The sequence below is a fragment of the Corvus moneduloides genome, chromosome 17, assembly GCF_009650955.1.
Source record: "Corvus moneduloides isolate bCorMon1 chromosome 17, bCorMon1.pri, whole genome shotgun sequence".
NCBI lineage: Eukaryota > Metazoa > Chordata > Aves > Passeriformes > Corvidae > Corvus > Corvus moneduloides.
Window position 1 is genome coordinate 3287190 of NC_045492.1, and position 14362 is coordinate 3301551.

The window sequence follows — 14362 nt, forward strand, 5'->3', positions numbered from 1 at the left end:
CTGGAGCCAGGGTACCACCCCAGCCACCTCCTGCTCCAGTGTCAGGAAAAGCGAGCTACAACACGGAAACACGGATGTAAGCAGGATGCACATGGCAGGGAGGAGACACAAGTGCTGGCAAAGAAGGGACGATGCCACCAGCATCCCCATGGCCATTCTTGGTGCGTGCCTCCAGCAGCTCTCCCCTCTCCCACTGCCCCTGGCCAGGGGATTTCAGCTGCCACCCCTCACGGCAGGTAAATCCCTCGCACCCCGCACGCCTGCAGCTTGCCAGGAAGGAGATCACGCGGAAATGGAGGAAGCGCCGGCTCTGTCCGCAGGAATGGCAGCACTGGCACTCGTGTTCTTGGAAACCAGAGGGGCCTCATCTGTATTTTTCCAGCTCCCAGTAAATCAAAGCCCTGAAGCTGTTGCTGCCAATTCTGGCAGGAGTTGGGACACCAGCTGGGAACTGGGGCTTTGCTAATGGACAAAGGGCCTGACTGGGCATCTTCGAGCGCATCACCCAATGCCCACCTCGGGCTGGAATCCTGACACTTTCACAAACTTGGGCAGCAGCAGATGACAGCTGGCCTGACTTCCAACCTGCAGCACCCAAAGAGCAGCTGGGGAGCCTTGGTACCCAGCTCTGAGCTCCCAGCAGGTGACTGCCCAAGCAGCTCAGCCACAGCTCTACCCTGAAGGAGAGAAGGGGGAACAAAATGCCTGCAGCCCCCCTCAGGAGGTGGCACCTGGTGGGTGCTGGTGCCCACCACGCCGAGGTGCATCAGGCTGATGACAGGGACGGCTCTGTGTCCCTGTCCCCTCATGGCACGTCTGCCCTGGCTCAACCATGCCCCCATGCACCAGGCAGACCTGGAAAAAGGCCCCAGGGAACCTGGGAACCAGCGGGAAGAAGAGAGCTGGAAAATGTCCCCAGGGTCTGGCAGCAGCAGCAGCAGGCAGGGAGAGCAGCAGGGAGCCATGCCCAGCTGCCAGGCCATGCCCAACTGCACGGGGTCAGGTTATGCCATACTGTGTCCCAGGATGCCCAGCTGGGCTGAGCACACCCATGCCATGCTGAGCTGTGCCTTGCTAAGCTTTGCCAGCTGTGCCAAGCCTTGCTGTGCCAAGCTGGGTCCATGCTAGGCTTGGCCATGCTGCACCCAATGTGCCATGCCAGGGCAGGCCATGCCTGGCTAACCTGGCCCATGCTGTGCCAAAGCTTGCCCTGTGCCAAGCCATGCCATGGAACATAGAGCTGAGTGGTGCCCAGCCATGCCACACCACGCTGGACCATGCCCAGCTGGGCCGTGCTGTGCCACACTGAGCTCTGCCCTAAGTCCAGTGTGGCCATGCCAGGCTCAGACAAGCCAGGCCCTACATCCAGTCATGCCACGCTGTGCCAAGTCAAGCCCAGCCACCCCTGGCTGTGCCATGTTCAGGGATGCCATGCTGGGCTGAGCCATGCCAAGCCCTGCATCCAGCCATGCTGTGCTGTACTGCCCAACTGAGTCAAGCCAGGCTGAGCCAGGCCATCCTGAGCTGAGCTGTGCCCTGTGCCCAGCCTTGCCCTGGGATGCTGAACTGCACCAGGCTGTACCCAAGGATGCTGTGCCACACTGAGCTGCACCTTGGAATGCAGTGCCATGCCATGTCATGCCATTCCCAGGGATGCTGTGTCATGCTGAGCCATGCTTTGGGATGCCGTGCAGTGCTGTGCCATGCCATTGCCAGGGATGCTGTGCCATGTTACACTGTGCACAGGGATGCCATGCTGTGAGGACAAGAGATGCTGTATTGTGCCCAGGGATGCTAAGCCGTGCTGACCCCTGCCCTGGGGTTCCTCACCATGCCATGCTAAGGCCAGGGAAGCTGCTCCATGCTGAGGTATGCCCTCAGATGCCCAGCAAAGCTCTGGGACGTTAAACCCCGCTACAGCCAGGGATGCTGACCCTGACTGACCCTTGCCCTGGGATGCCACGCTGTGCCACTACTGCCCAGGGATACCATGCCACACCGAGCCGTGCCAGGGATGTCACGCCACGCCGTGCCCACCTTGAGATAGTCATTCTCGGAGCGCAGGTCCTCCAGCTCGCGGAGCAGCCCGTCGGTGCCGGCGTCCAGCAGCTCCTCGGTGAGGTCGGAGAAGGCGAGCGAGGTGCTGAGCTGCAGGCGGCTGCTGGCCATGGACGCGGCCGAGGGCTCCTCGGGCAGCGGCGACGCCTCTCCGGCCGAGGGCGGCGGCGGCGGGGCGCTGCCCGGGGACTCGCCATCGCTGCCGCTCAGCCCCAGCTCCAGCGACAGCAGCTTCGCCTCCTCCGAGGCGCTGCAGTCCGACACCTCCGAGCTGCTGTCGGTCAGCCCGGACCCCGGCCCGGGCCCGGACATCGAGCGGGGTCCCGACCCCGTCCTTCTCGCCCCGGGGGCCGCCGTGTCGGTTCCGTGCCGCCGGCCCTTCGGCCGCACCGCGCCGCGCCCCGCCGGCCCCTTGCCTCCGGCCCGGGCCCCCGCCGGGCCCCGCTTGTCGGGCCGCCCGTCCTTGCCCCCGCCCGGCCGCCGCGGGTGCGGGTGCGCGCCGCTCGCCGCCAGCCGCGGGGCCGCGCCCGGGTGCCCCCCGCCGCCGCCGCGCCGGCTCTTGGCCAGCGACCAGCCGGGCACCTCCTTGGGGCGGGCGGGCGACGGCGCCCGCTGCGGCTTCTTCTTCCTCTCCGGGAGCGGCGGCGGCGGCGGCGGCGGCGCGGGGGGACCCGGCTCTGCCGGCGCGGCCTCCATCTCCCGCTGCGCTGCGCTGGGCTCGGCCCCGGCTGCGGCTGCGGCTGCGGCCCCGGCCCGGCCCCGGCCCCGGCTCCGCCCGCCGCCGCCGCCGGGCGGGGACGAGCGCGGGCGGCGAACAAAAGGCGGCGGAGGGAGTGGGGGGGAGGCGGGGGGCGGCCGCGCTGGCGGCAACAGCGACCCCTCCGCCCGCCCGGAGCCGCACGATCCCACCCTGCCACCGCAGCCCGGAGCCCCGGCATCCTCGATGGATGGGGGCATCCCCGATGGACGGGGCATCCCCGGGGCGAGGGGTCCCCCCCGGGTGTCCTCAGCAACGCGTGTCCTTTGGGGAGCCGTGACAGGGCAGGCCCTCCCAGCCGATCCCTGGAGCATTCCTGGGGACAGGGATCCCCTCCTATGTCCCCTGCAGAGCAGGTCGCTGGGGTACCCTGCGGAGGAGGGTTACTCCGGGGCATTCCAGTTCCTGGGGCAGCCCTGAGGGTAAGTGTCTCGCGGGACAGGTCTGGGGAAGGAGGGCCCCAGGGTGTCCTGAGCAGTGCGAGTCCCCTGGGTGTCCCTGTAAGCGCAGGTCCTCCGGGGCGGTCTCAGAGGTGAAGGTCCCTGGGGGACACTGAGGGTGCCTGTCCCCCGGGGCACCGCTGTCAGTGTGGAGCATCCTCGGAGCTGGAAACCCCTCATGTGCCCCGTGGGTGGGAGGTCCCTGCGGCCCCTCTTGGTGACAATCCCGTGAGACACCTCCGCTCCCCGCCAGGCCGCCCAGGGCCAGCTCCAGCTGCCGTGCGAACGGGCGGAGCGCGCACAGTGCCTCTCCAGGGAGAAGCCTGGAGCAGCGAGTGCCTGTTCAAGTCTGCTCCCACCCACCCGCCGCGTCTGTCGTACGTTACCGACCGGCCCCGAACCCACCGCGGAGCATCCAAAGGCTGAGTTTGAAAAATGCTCCTCGGCTGTATTTGTAAAATGCTCCTCTGTGCTTTCCCGCGCGGCAGCACGGCCGCCGTGGCCTCAGCACGGGAAGCGATGCTCTGCTGCATCACACCGACCCTGGCACCCCCTCGCTGCTCAGATTCCATTTCTAATGCTGGGCAGCACAGCCCGAAGGCAGCGGCTTCTTTTGCCCAGGAGAAAACCCGAGCCTGGCCGAAGGGCACGTCTTCGGTTGTATCCTGCCCAAAATAAACACACGAGGGGTTTATTAGAGGATTGCTCAACACCCCTCTCTGTCCAGCTCACAGCCCCCTGCCCTCCTCCCCAAGCACCAGACACCCTCTGGGGACAGGCTGGGATTGCACTCCTGCTCTGCCCCAAGCCAGCTGTGCATCCAGCACAGGAAAATCAGGATCGTACAACAAACCCAGGCTTTTGTTGCAGGTATCACTCCCTGCTGCTCGTGGCCTGAGCAAGCGCTGTAAATCGGTGTGTGCCTCTGGCCACGGCTTGCTGAGCCCCCCCGTGGCTCCATGAATGCCGAGGTGGTGACTCCAGCCTACCAGCAGCTTATGAGCATAACAAGGGGAGTGTGGGTGGAATAAGGGCTCCAGGAAGGACAAGAGGGGCTCTGTGTCCCAGCCCCACACTGCAGTGCAGCCACTGCACTGGGAAAGGAAGGTTCCTGGCCATCCTGCCTTTTCCAGGGTGAATCACAGCCACGGGTGCCATTTTCCAGGCTCTGGCACGTTGCCTGACACCACACCTTGTAGGAAAGCAGGCTGAGCAGTCCCAGGTCCTATCCCAGCAGCGCAGGGAATGAGGAATGGATGGATGGAGGGATGGAGGGATGGATGGATGGAGCGTGGCACAGCCCTGCCCTTCTGTACGTGCTGCAGAGCAGCCCGTGCCCAGGGCTCACGGGAAGGCTGCTCTCCCCAAGGCTCGCAGCATCATTAGCAGCGCTGTGACTCAGTCCTGCTGCATGACTGCACATGGCCCTGAGCGGGACAGCAGGCCCTGACCGACCAGTGCTGCGCTCATTAATGAAGATCATTAGTTTTGCTCCGAGCAGTGGCTAATTGCGTAACAGTGGGCACACGGTGGGCTGCCCTCGAGGAGCCACACCGCTGCAGGGGAGCGAGGGATGAGGGCAGCATGTCAGCAGCCTGGTCCTTGGGAGCAGCCCCCAGGATGCCATAAGGAGGGACATGACATGCTCCCAACTCTGCCTGGGGCTGAGCACAGAGTAGAAAGTCTTTCCCAGAGAGCAGTCTCCCTGAGGGAAGCCCACCTCCCAGGATCTGTCAGCTCTTGTCACTCACAGCCTGCTTGCTGGAGCTGGGGACTCATCCCTGCCCTCCCAGCCTGGCTCTGGCTTGTCCCCACTCCTGTCCTCAGACTGTTGTACCTGTATGGGGTTTGTGTGGCCAGGTTTTGGTAGTGGGGGGAGGACTGTGGGGATGGCTTTCTGTGAGAAGCTGCCAGAAGATTCCCCCACGTCCAGTGAAGACAATCCCTGGTGGCTCCAAGCTGAATGCAAACCCTGGCTGTAAACCTGGCCATACAAACCCAGTACAGCACCCAAAAGAGGACATGAATCCCATCACAGCAGGGTGTGCATCCAGCGGTACCTGTGCATCCCCACAGGCATATTGGATCTCATCACCTTTGCAGAGCTGGCAACAGGCTTTGGAGGCAGCTGAGGGCTGAGCCAGCCCCGTTCTGGGACTGCTGCCCATGGGAACACAGCTCAAAGGCAGGAACAGGTTTGGAGTGGAAGTGGGAGGGATATTAACAGACCTCAGAACATCCCCTGGGGCTGGAGGCAACGCAGGCAGCCAGGTTTAGAGCTGAGCCAAGGCTGCCCTGGGCCAGGTGACTGGGCCTGTGCTCACCATCATCACCTGGGCACTGCCACGGAGATGTGCTGGAGGGGACAGAGACATGGCCAGGGCCGTGCCAACTGATCTCATTGATGGTCTGTTGCAGTGGTCGGTCCTGAACTAGTTGTTCCCAGGAGAATTATTCAATAAATGTGAATTAAATGTGGGCAGGCAGCTTTTTGAAGCCTCTGAAAGGAAAGCAATGAGCTTAACCAGCCCCCTGGGCCCTCAGGAGGTCTGGCTGGCAGCCAGCCGGAGCCAGGATCTGGCACATCCCTGAGCAGTGCCGAGGGAAAGGTCTCCTCACTGGCATCATGCTGCTGGAGATGGAGCTGGGGCTGAGCAGTGTCCTCCTGGCCACCCAGCTCCTCCTAGGGGTCACCAGGGCCTGAAAAGGGGACACACAAGAGGTGACAAGAGGCAATATCCTCCTGCTGCACTGGAAGGTGCTGGGTCCTGGCACAGGGACACCAACCCTGCAGATCCCAGCTGTCACCTCCAGAGCCACCAGCTCAGGGGTTGCACTGGAGTCAATGGCACCACTGGTGTGGGCAGGGGCAGGAGCACCCCAGGGATTCTGGGGGACATATCCAAAAACCTGTGTTCCCAGTGCAAAGGGGAGAACCAGGAATCAGCAGCAGGTGTTCACACCTGAACACCTTTCTGGATCAGGCCCTGGGCTCTGCACACTCCCTGCTCCTTCTCTGGCTCTCAGTGGCAGTACTGGCTTCTCTCCAGCCCTCTCATGAGGCTCTCAGGTGCATTTTAGGGTGCTAAAAACCTTGTAGCAAGGAGCAGCAAGCCCTGGGGAGTGGCAGGAGGCAGAGCCCAACCCCTCTGTCTCCAGGAGTGCAGACAGACCCAGTGAACCTGGCCCAAGCTGGATCAAGCAAAGCCAAACCCCCCTTCCTTAAACTGATGATTCTACAATTTCTTTGGGAAAAAAGATTTAGAAATAGCTGTCATGCTCAGCCAACATTCAGCATCCCCTTGTTCGAGCGGGGTTTGCATCTGCTCTCCAGCACCTTATGCAGACACAGACATGCATAATACCCCAAGTGCATTATTTTTAAACATCTACATGCATTGTTTACTGTCAGAGCCGTGCTCCCCCCTCCCAGTGCTGCTTCCATCGAGGAGATTTTCACTGCCAGGGAGGGTCCTGAACAGGGACATGCAACCAAGGATCCCAGGGAGGCTGTGGGAGCACAGGGGACTGTGTGTGGCCTGCCATGCCGTGCTCACACCTGGGGGGATCGCTTTGCTCTCCAGCTGTGGCACATCTGCTTGCAGAGCTGCTTAACGTGATGTTGCGTCGAGGATGGTCTGCAGCAACCATAGCAACGGGGCTGCCTTGGATTTCCACCTTCCCCAGCAGAAATGATGCTGATTTCTTCCAAATTTGCTGTTGCCTGAGAGACACCAGCAAGAACCTCTGGCCAGGCAGGAGAGACAGGCTGATCTGCCCCAGGGAAGGTGCCCAGGCTGAGGCTCTGCTGTCCCCTGTCAGGTGAGGACTCTGGTGCTGGGCCCAGCGAGCTCCAGAGGCTCCAGCCAATCCCACCTCCACAGAACCTGAGCTGCATCCCAAACCCTGGCTCTCTCCATCCAGCATCAGCTGGGTTGGGAGCACTGCTTTTGTGCCCCTACAGCTTGGATTTCACAAGAGGAAGGAGGAAGAGCCAGGCATCCCAACATCCCTGGGCTCAGCAGCAGCCTGTGGGCAGACAGCAGTGCCAGCACAGTGTTGTACAACAGGGCACGATGGCATTGCCCCCTAAAATGGCTGCTGGCATTTGGAGATGGAGGTCCAGGAATGGTCACGGGGATTTAGGGTGTCAGAGCATCCCTCCCAGATGCTGAGGACACCCTGGGATGAAGGCAGCACCCAGTTTCCATAGCACAGCAATAAAAGACTAAAGAACTACAGGTGCAGGGAAAGAGACAAACACTGGACATTCTGGGCCCTCCTTCCCTGGTCCTGAGCTGCACCCACTCCTGGGCCAGCCAGGATCAGGCTGCTGCAGCACACACTGCTCTGCCACCAGTCTCTCCCTGAGCCAATCCCACCTCCCAGCACTTTGGACTTTGTGGCTCACACTCTCCTGTCATTATGGGTGATGCCCTTGGTTCCTCACCCAGCCTTCAGAGCAAGTCCAAGAGCTTCCCAGAGCCCCCCAGCCTGCTCTGCCCTCCCCTCCAGACACAGTCCAGGGGGGCTCTGGGCTGTTTTGCTGCTGCTCAGTGCTCCTGGGACCTGCTTTAGGGAGGAAGTGGGGAGGAAGTTCCTTGCTTTAGAGGAACAAGGCCACCACACTGAGGTCCATCCCTGTTGGAGTGAAAGCTCCTCTGGATTCAGGCCCAAAGCGAAGCCAAAGCACGGGGGCTGAATTAAAACCTTTGGACGAGCTGAGATACATGAAGCCACACCAAAGTGAAATAGAAATACAGAATTTTAACTTTTATTAGAAATATATGCTAAGTGCCTTAAACATTGAAAAGCTGCAGCAGAGACCTTAAACACAGTTCTTGCTGCAGCAGTGTTACCTTTTCACAGAATTCTTTTCTTTAGACAAAATATAGATAGAATTATACTGTTCACTTTTTTTAGATAGAGTGTTCACATAAACAATAAGAGCTGATAGAAACTGTAAATCTGTATAATACCTATGTAACACTTGTGTAAGTCTTACGACTGTTAGAATTAGACCAGGATAGGTTAAGAAAAGGAAAACCAGAATCCTGTGTTAATCTGATTGGTCAATTAACAAATATAATCCACACCTCTGTGAGAAAAAGTAGAGAGTCTAGACATCCTGCCCTCCCCTTGCCCAGCTCTGCTCTCCCACACCCTGGGCAGTCTGGCTCTGCAGGGACAGCAGGGCAGGGCCCCCCAGCCTGGCTGTCCCCAGCACCAGTGACACAGCAGTGTGGCAGGCAGGATGGGGATGCTCCTGAGCAGAATCTTGCTCCAGAAACCCAGCACAGCACTCAGCAAATCCCACTGATGGGGGAGCAGGGAAGTGCCACTGCACTTCCAGGACCTTGGCAGGCAGCCTGGCTCTCCCAGGCTGGATTTGGTTACCGTGGTCCAGGAATGGCTGTGGGAATTTCGGGCATCAGAATGGCCCTAGAGATGTTGAGGGCTCCCCCAGCTCAGCTTTCAGAGGCTGCTTCTTTGGGACAGGGGCAATGGCCATGGGCCAGCTGGGTGCTCTCACCCATGAGTCTTCTCCTGACCCAAAAGCCCAAAGCAAACCGAGGCCCTTAACAACAAAGTCCTGCAAAAAACTCCAAATCGGCGTTTTCCGCCCCATTTCTGCTGGGCGGGAGCGGCGGGGCTGCATCGCCCCCTGGTGGCCACAAGGGAATAGCGCAGCCGCCTTCGCGCTGCTTCCGGGAATGGGGAAAAAAGGTGGGAAAAAAGAAAAACTAAAAGAGGTGAAAACATTTTTCAACACTCAACAGACACAGCAGCGTTGTGCAAGTACGCTTATAAATCATTTTCCCTATAAATGTTGTTATGTTTGCCGCTAGACGTGAAAGTAATACAAAGTTCCCTCAGACTTTATCCAGTGGTTAATTTGAATTTTGTATCCCTGGGCCGGATACTTTCAGTGCTTTCGTGCTTTTCCTTTGGAGCAGGGAGGGGCGGAGACCACAGCCGTGCCCCAGCCCTGCCCACAGCACTCCAGCCTTTTTTAGGCATTACCAGCAACACGTTAGCAGGGCAAAAAGCCTTCATCCCACTGGGGTGGGCTTGTGCAAGGAAAACCGACACTGCAAAGACTGGCCTCATAGTTAAAGGATACATATTTTTTTTTTCTGGATACCCAATAGAACATTTTAACACCATTGCAAATGTAAAACCCAGCCAGAGCTGAGCGCACAGGTGTCCATCTCCCCTACAGCCACCAGAGACACCTGAGGATGTTCAGCCAGGGAGGGAGGAAGGAAGGAAGGACAGCAACACAACCAAAAGCTTGAGAATACATAAAGAAAAACCTAAATGAATTCTTTCCTTTTGTCAACCTGGCCAATGAGAAATTACAACCTCCTGCTGTGTGAAAATTTTCTGAGTTGAACGCTTTCCTTGATGTAAAGACCACAAACTGGCTTTTAAGAAGACTCCAATATGCATAACAAGCTTTTAAATAATATATCTGTCAGAAATATCAGAAATAAACCATCAGAGCCTGAAGTTTTAGCAATATTCTGAAGCCACAGCAGTGTTCTGCAGCTGTAGCAGTGCCCAAAAGCTCTGACCCCAGTGCCAGCCCAGTTATGCTTGCACTCGCCCTTCACAAGAGACTTTGTAATGAGAAACCCAGGGCAGGACTTGAACAGTGATAAGGAAGAGAGCTACTGAAACCATCAGTGCTGTTCCAACATCTCCCACGAGAAGCAAAAACTGCACTTTGTAGCTTTAAAAACAGTCAGCATTTACTAACTGGATAGAGACAGGAGGAGATCACAGAGGAGAAGAAAATAACCCACTCATATTTAATCTGTGCTGTGAATCCCAAGGTAACTCGGCTTCCTCTGTCAGCTGCACTGACCATTATGGGGGCTCAACTCATCCAAGCAGGGTCTCTGCTTAACCAGCTACCCCAGGTTGCCCTGAGAGCACTGATAGCTCCCAAACAGCCCCACCTGGGACCCCACTCCCACCCTCCACCTGTAGAGCCAGAGTTCCATTTAAGTACAAACCCTGGCCCCTCCTCTCAGTTCTTGCCTGTGGCACTTTCTGTCTGGGCTGGTTTCTCTCTTGTGGCTGCTCAAAGTTGATGCTGTCAGGGAATTCTTCTGCAGTCCTTATCTATTGTGCTGTTTTCCCGGAAGATAGCGGGTGTTGCAATGGCTTTGCTGATTGCTAACTGGTCTGTGAACAGCCACCTTTGGTGCCAAGGAATTGTTTGCAGCTGCCAAGGGTAGTTTCCAGCCCTACCTCAGCTGTGTGCCTGTGCTATTCCTGTGGAAAGCCCTAGGGAAGAGCTGTGTTTCAAGGAGCATTTTCCTTACTAGGAGACACAGTCCTCGATGGGAAAATCCCTGTGGTTGCTGTGCTGCTGCTCCCCTGTTTGGTGAGCCCAGGGATGGCCCCTGTGGCTGTGATGCACATCCTTGGGCAGCTCATCCTGGCTGCTTTGGCTTGGTGCTAGTTTGGGTGACCAGAGAGCTTGCTCAGCCTGGCTTTCCTCTGGGGAAAATCGGGGTACAAATTCTAAGGGCTCAGAGAAGCAGTGAATGGTTCTCCCACCTCCTGGGTGAAGCTCTTCGTGCTGATCAGGCTCAGGGAAGAAACTTTCTGTCACCTTGTGGGAAGGGAAAAGGGCTGGGACTGAAGGCTGGGCCAGCAATTTCCTGCAAGGAAGAAGAGGAGTGAGGGTGTCAATATGTGAGGGGAAAGACTGGCTGGATGCGAAAAGCAAGCCCAAAACTTTAAATGAGTTGTAAATTTAAATATGGCAAGAAGGTCTGTTTGATCAAGTGAGGGGGCCTTTCACTGCTCTGTGCCCTGGACGTACCATGTCCTCCTCATCTTTCAAATCTGTTTCATGTGTTGTTTAAAGACTGTTTCTAATTAGCAGAGCAGAGCTCGGACAGCAAAATCCAGAGGAGAGCCAGTGCAGAGACCAAACCCCTCAGAGTTCAAGGGGATTTAGTCCAGCCAAAAAGGAATGGCACACTTAGAAAATTCTCATGAATTTAAATTTTGATCAGTCTGTGTCGCAAAGTGATTGCATTTGGAGTATGAGGAAGGCTCTGTCTTTGGCAATCTGAGTTGAGACACTTTTCCTTCACCTCTGTAGTCGCTGGGTCCTGCATCCCTGTAGGAGCAGTGCTGGAAATGCGGCTGCAGCTCTTGGGCCTGTGCTCTCAGCTGTTCTCTCCCAAGCTCAGCAGCTTTGTGTCAGGTCACTATTAACAAGGAGAGTTGGGATTTCTCGGGATGAGTGCCTCTTCAGAAATAAAACTTATACAGGCTTTGCTTTTTCTTGAGAGCTTGAACAAAATGAGATTTTTAAAAATTTTAGTCATTGTAGAACCTTCAGAGTGTGTCAGATCAGTAAAGCCAAGGCAACTTTCAAACAGTGGAACAAATCCCTGTTGAATAAGAAACAGGTAGTTAACACAAGGCAGATTCTCAGTTTATTTACAGCCTCACCCCTGGGTTGCCTGTCCCAGCTCTGTTATTCCATCCTGTCCCCTGGCACCTGTTCTGTGCAGTGTGGGAAGGTCACGCTGGTGCTGGTGACGGGACAGTCCGAGGCGAGGTGCCTGCAGTGTTGTCTGCCCTGGAGGTGGCAAATGAAGCCCCTGTAATGAGCTGGCTGGGGCACAAGGGCACAGCCACCACCCTCAGATGGGCTCAGAATGGCTTGGCTCTGAGCAGCAGCCCTAATTACTGCTCGTTAATGGAAAACCCATTTCAGTTTAATTGCTGAGAGTTTGTGTGTCTGATATAGAGGATCTGGTCTCTGATCTGCTCCAAGTGGGTCCTGCAGCCCAGGGAGGAACTTCAGTCTCCCATGTGGTCACAGCAGACTTTGAAATGTGATAGAAGCTTTTCCATGTTGGGCTTGAATTCCCAAAGATCCAGATGCCAACAGAAAACCTTTCCATCTTTGCCTCTTAGCCACTATTTCCAAAAACAAAGCCTAAGCCAGGCTTGGTTACAGTGAGTTTGAGGGGTGGAAGCACTGGGGAGCTGATGGACTGGCGGTGTGATAGATGAGTTAATAAGAGTTGGAGAAAGCCCATGGGAGGGGATCCTTGGAATGTTTTGGGAGGTTTCAGCTTGCAGCTGACTCCCTGTGCTGGCAGGTCAGCCTTTCCTGGGTGGAGACAGCCCAAAATGCTCGTGGCTGAGACAAAAATCTGTGCAAAACAGGCTGCGGGACACGGACTCAACAAACCTCACTGCACGGGCTGGTTCTGTCAGGGGACGGAGAAGGCAGTGGGGTGAAGCCGGGCTCTGCCCTGGTCCTGAGTCTTGCAGATCAAAGAGCATCTGGTGCAGAAGGGAGGATGGAGAAACCACTGCAGAATCCTCTGTCTGCTGCCTCCCTCCTCAGGCAGGCCTGAACGGGCAGGCAGAGGGGTTGGCTCTGCTCCCTGCTCCTGGCCGTGGGCTCAGTGTGCACAGGGCTTTCCCTGTCACCAACAGCTCACTCTCTCGGTTTGCAAAAATAAATCATCCTGGATGTTGGCTCAGCAGGACACCTGGAAGCTCAATGGCTGCCTGACACACCACATTTCCCGTGTGCTGCTGTAAATGGAGCTCATCAATAACCCTCCAGGGCTGGGATCTGGAGGAACTGGAAGCTCCTACAGCTCCAAGCTGGAGGCTGAACTCTACTTTTGGGTATGGGGGTGGGAGGTGCAGCCAAACATCTGGGGCTCCTGCCTTTGTGTGCAGGCTGCTGCTCCCAAAGGGGATTCCCAGAGCTGTGAGATGTGGAGGGAGGAGGCATTAGCTGCTAATTTGATGTGCTTTATGTCAAATGTTTGCAGCAGGGAACAGCTGTTTGCTACTCCCACTGTTCTCCCACTGCAGCGTTGGTTAAGAAGGGGGAGAGTTTCTAAAAAGAGTGATAATTTTATTAAAGATGCAGCAGAAGATGTTTTTATGGGATGTCTGTGGGGAGGCCCATCAGGGAAAGCAGTGCCATTGAAATAGGCTCTGGTGATGCCTTTCTAGCAGGTGAAGGTGCTGGGTGTCTCCATGGCCCATGGTGGGACACAGCTGGTGACCTGCAGCACCCAGGGTTGGGAACACTGGTTCTCCTCTGGTTTTCCCAGTATCCTGCGAATCTGCAGCTGCAGGCAGCCTGCTGAGACAGAAATCATGCTTTTTCCATGTAGAAAACATGTAAAAATTAAAAAATAGTTTTTAACATGGTGATTCCACCTTCCAAGTTGCTCTCCAGGAAACCTTGGAAAAAGAACAGGCTCCAAGTTTAAGCCTGGCACATTCTCTGGGCAGGAACCTCGCCCATATCCAGAGTCTGGAACCCTCTTCCTCAGCACACAGCAGTGCTGGTGTGGGAAATCTTGTAAATATTGGAAAAATCATCCCAGCAATTCCACTTCAGTCATGGCCTCCCAAAAGATGGAACCACAAACACAAATGTGTTTTTGAGATGATGAAAATTTTCTCTGTTCTAAGCTTCTCTGACATATCCTTCAGGCACATGGTTTTGGGCCCACTGAAAGGTCTCCCAGACTGGCCAAAGAGAGATTTTATGAAAGTTTTTTCTGGCTTTGGGGATTCTTGTCAGGGATATTTGAGGTTGCAGCTGAGTTGGTGGAGGCTTTGCCAGCTCTTGGATGCAGGAATGGGAGAGGAGCTTGCATGGACTCTTCTCTCACTGATCCTGTTCTGAGAGCCGAGCAGGGAGCACTGGAGGGTCTTCTGTGAAGGATGGAATTGCAATAGGGCACTTCAGAGATGGGCTAAATAGTTCAAATAATTCAATAAGTCAATAATAATAAATATCATTCAATAGTTCAATAATTCAATTTGGAAAAGCCTTTTAAGATCAAGTCCAACCATTCACCCAGCACTGCCAAAGCCACCACTAAACCATGTCCCTAAGCACCACATCTACATGGTTTTTTTAACATTTCCAGGGCTGGTGATTCCATCACTGCCCTGGGCAGCTGTTCTAATGCCTGGCAACCCTTTCAGTGAAGGACTTTTTTGTAATATCCAATCTAAACCCCACTGGTTCAGCTTAAGGTCATTTCTTCTTCTCCTGTCACTTGTAAGCTGGGAGAAAAAACCTGGA

General features: G+C 56.2%; 1 protein-coding gene across 2 annotated transcripts in view; it reads right to left on the reverse strand.

The window, feature by feature from the left end:
* The window catches only part of SOGA1 (suppressor of glucose, autophagy associated 1), a 29599-nt gene extending 27143 nt beyond the window's left edge, over nt 1-2456 (reverse strand). For both annotated transcript variants that reach the window (XM_032126687.1, XM_032126686.1), the window contains exon 1: nt 2038-2456. In XM_032126687.1, coding sequence (XP_031982578.1) covers nt 2038-2370 — 333 coding nt within the window. In that variant the 5' untranslated portion in view covers nt 2371-2456. The remainder of the gene's footprint in view (nt 1-2037) is intronic.
* Between the last annotated feature and the right edge of the window lie 11906 nt (nt 2457-14362).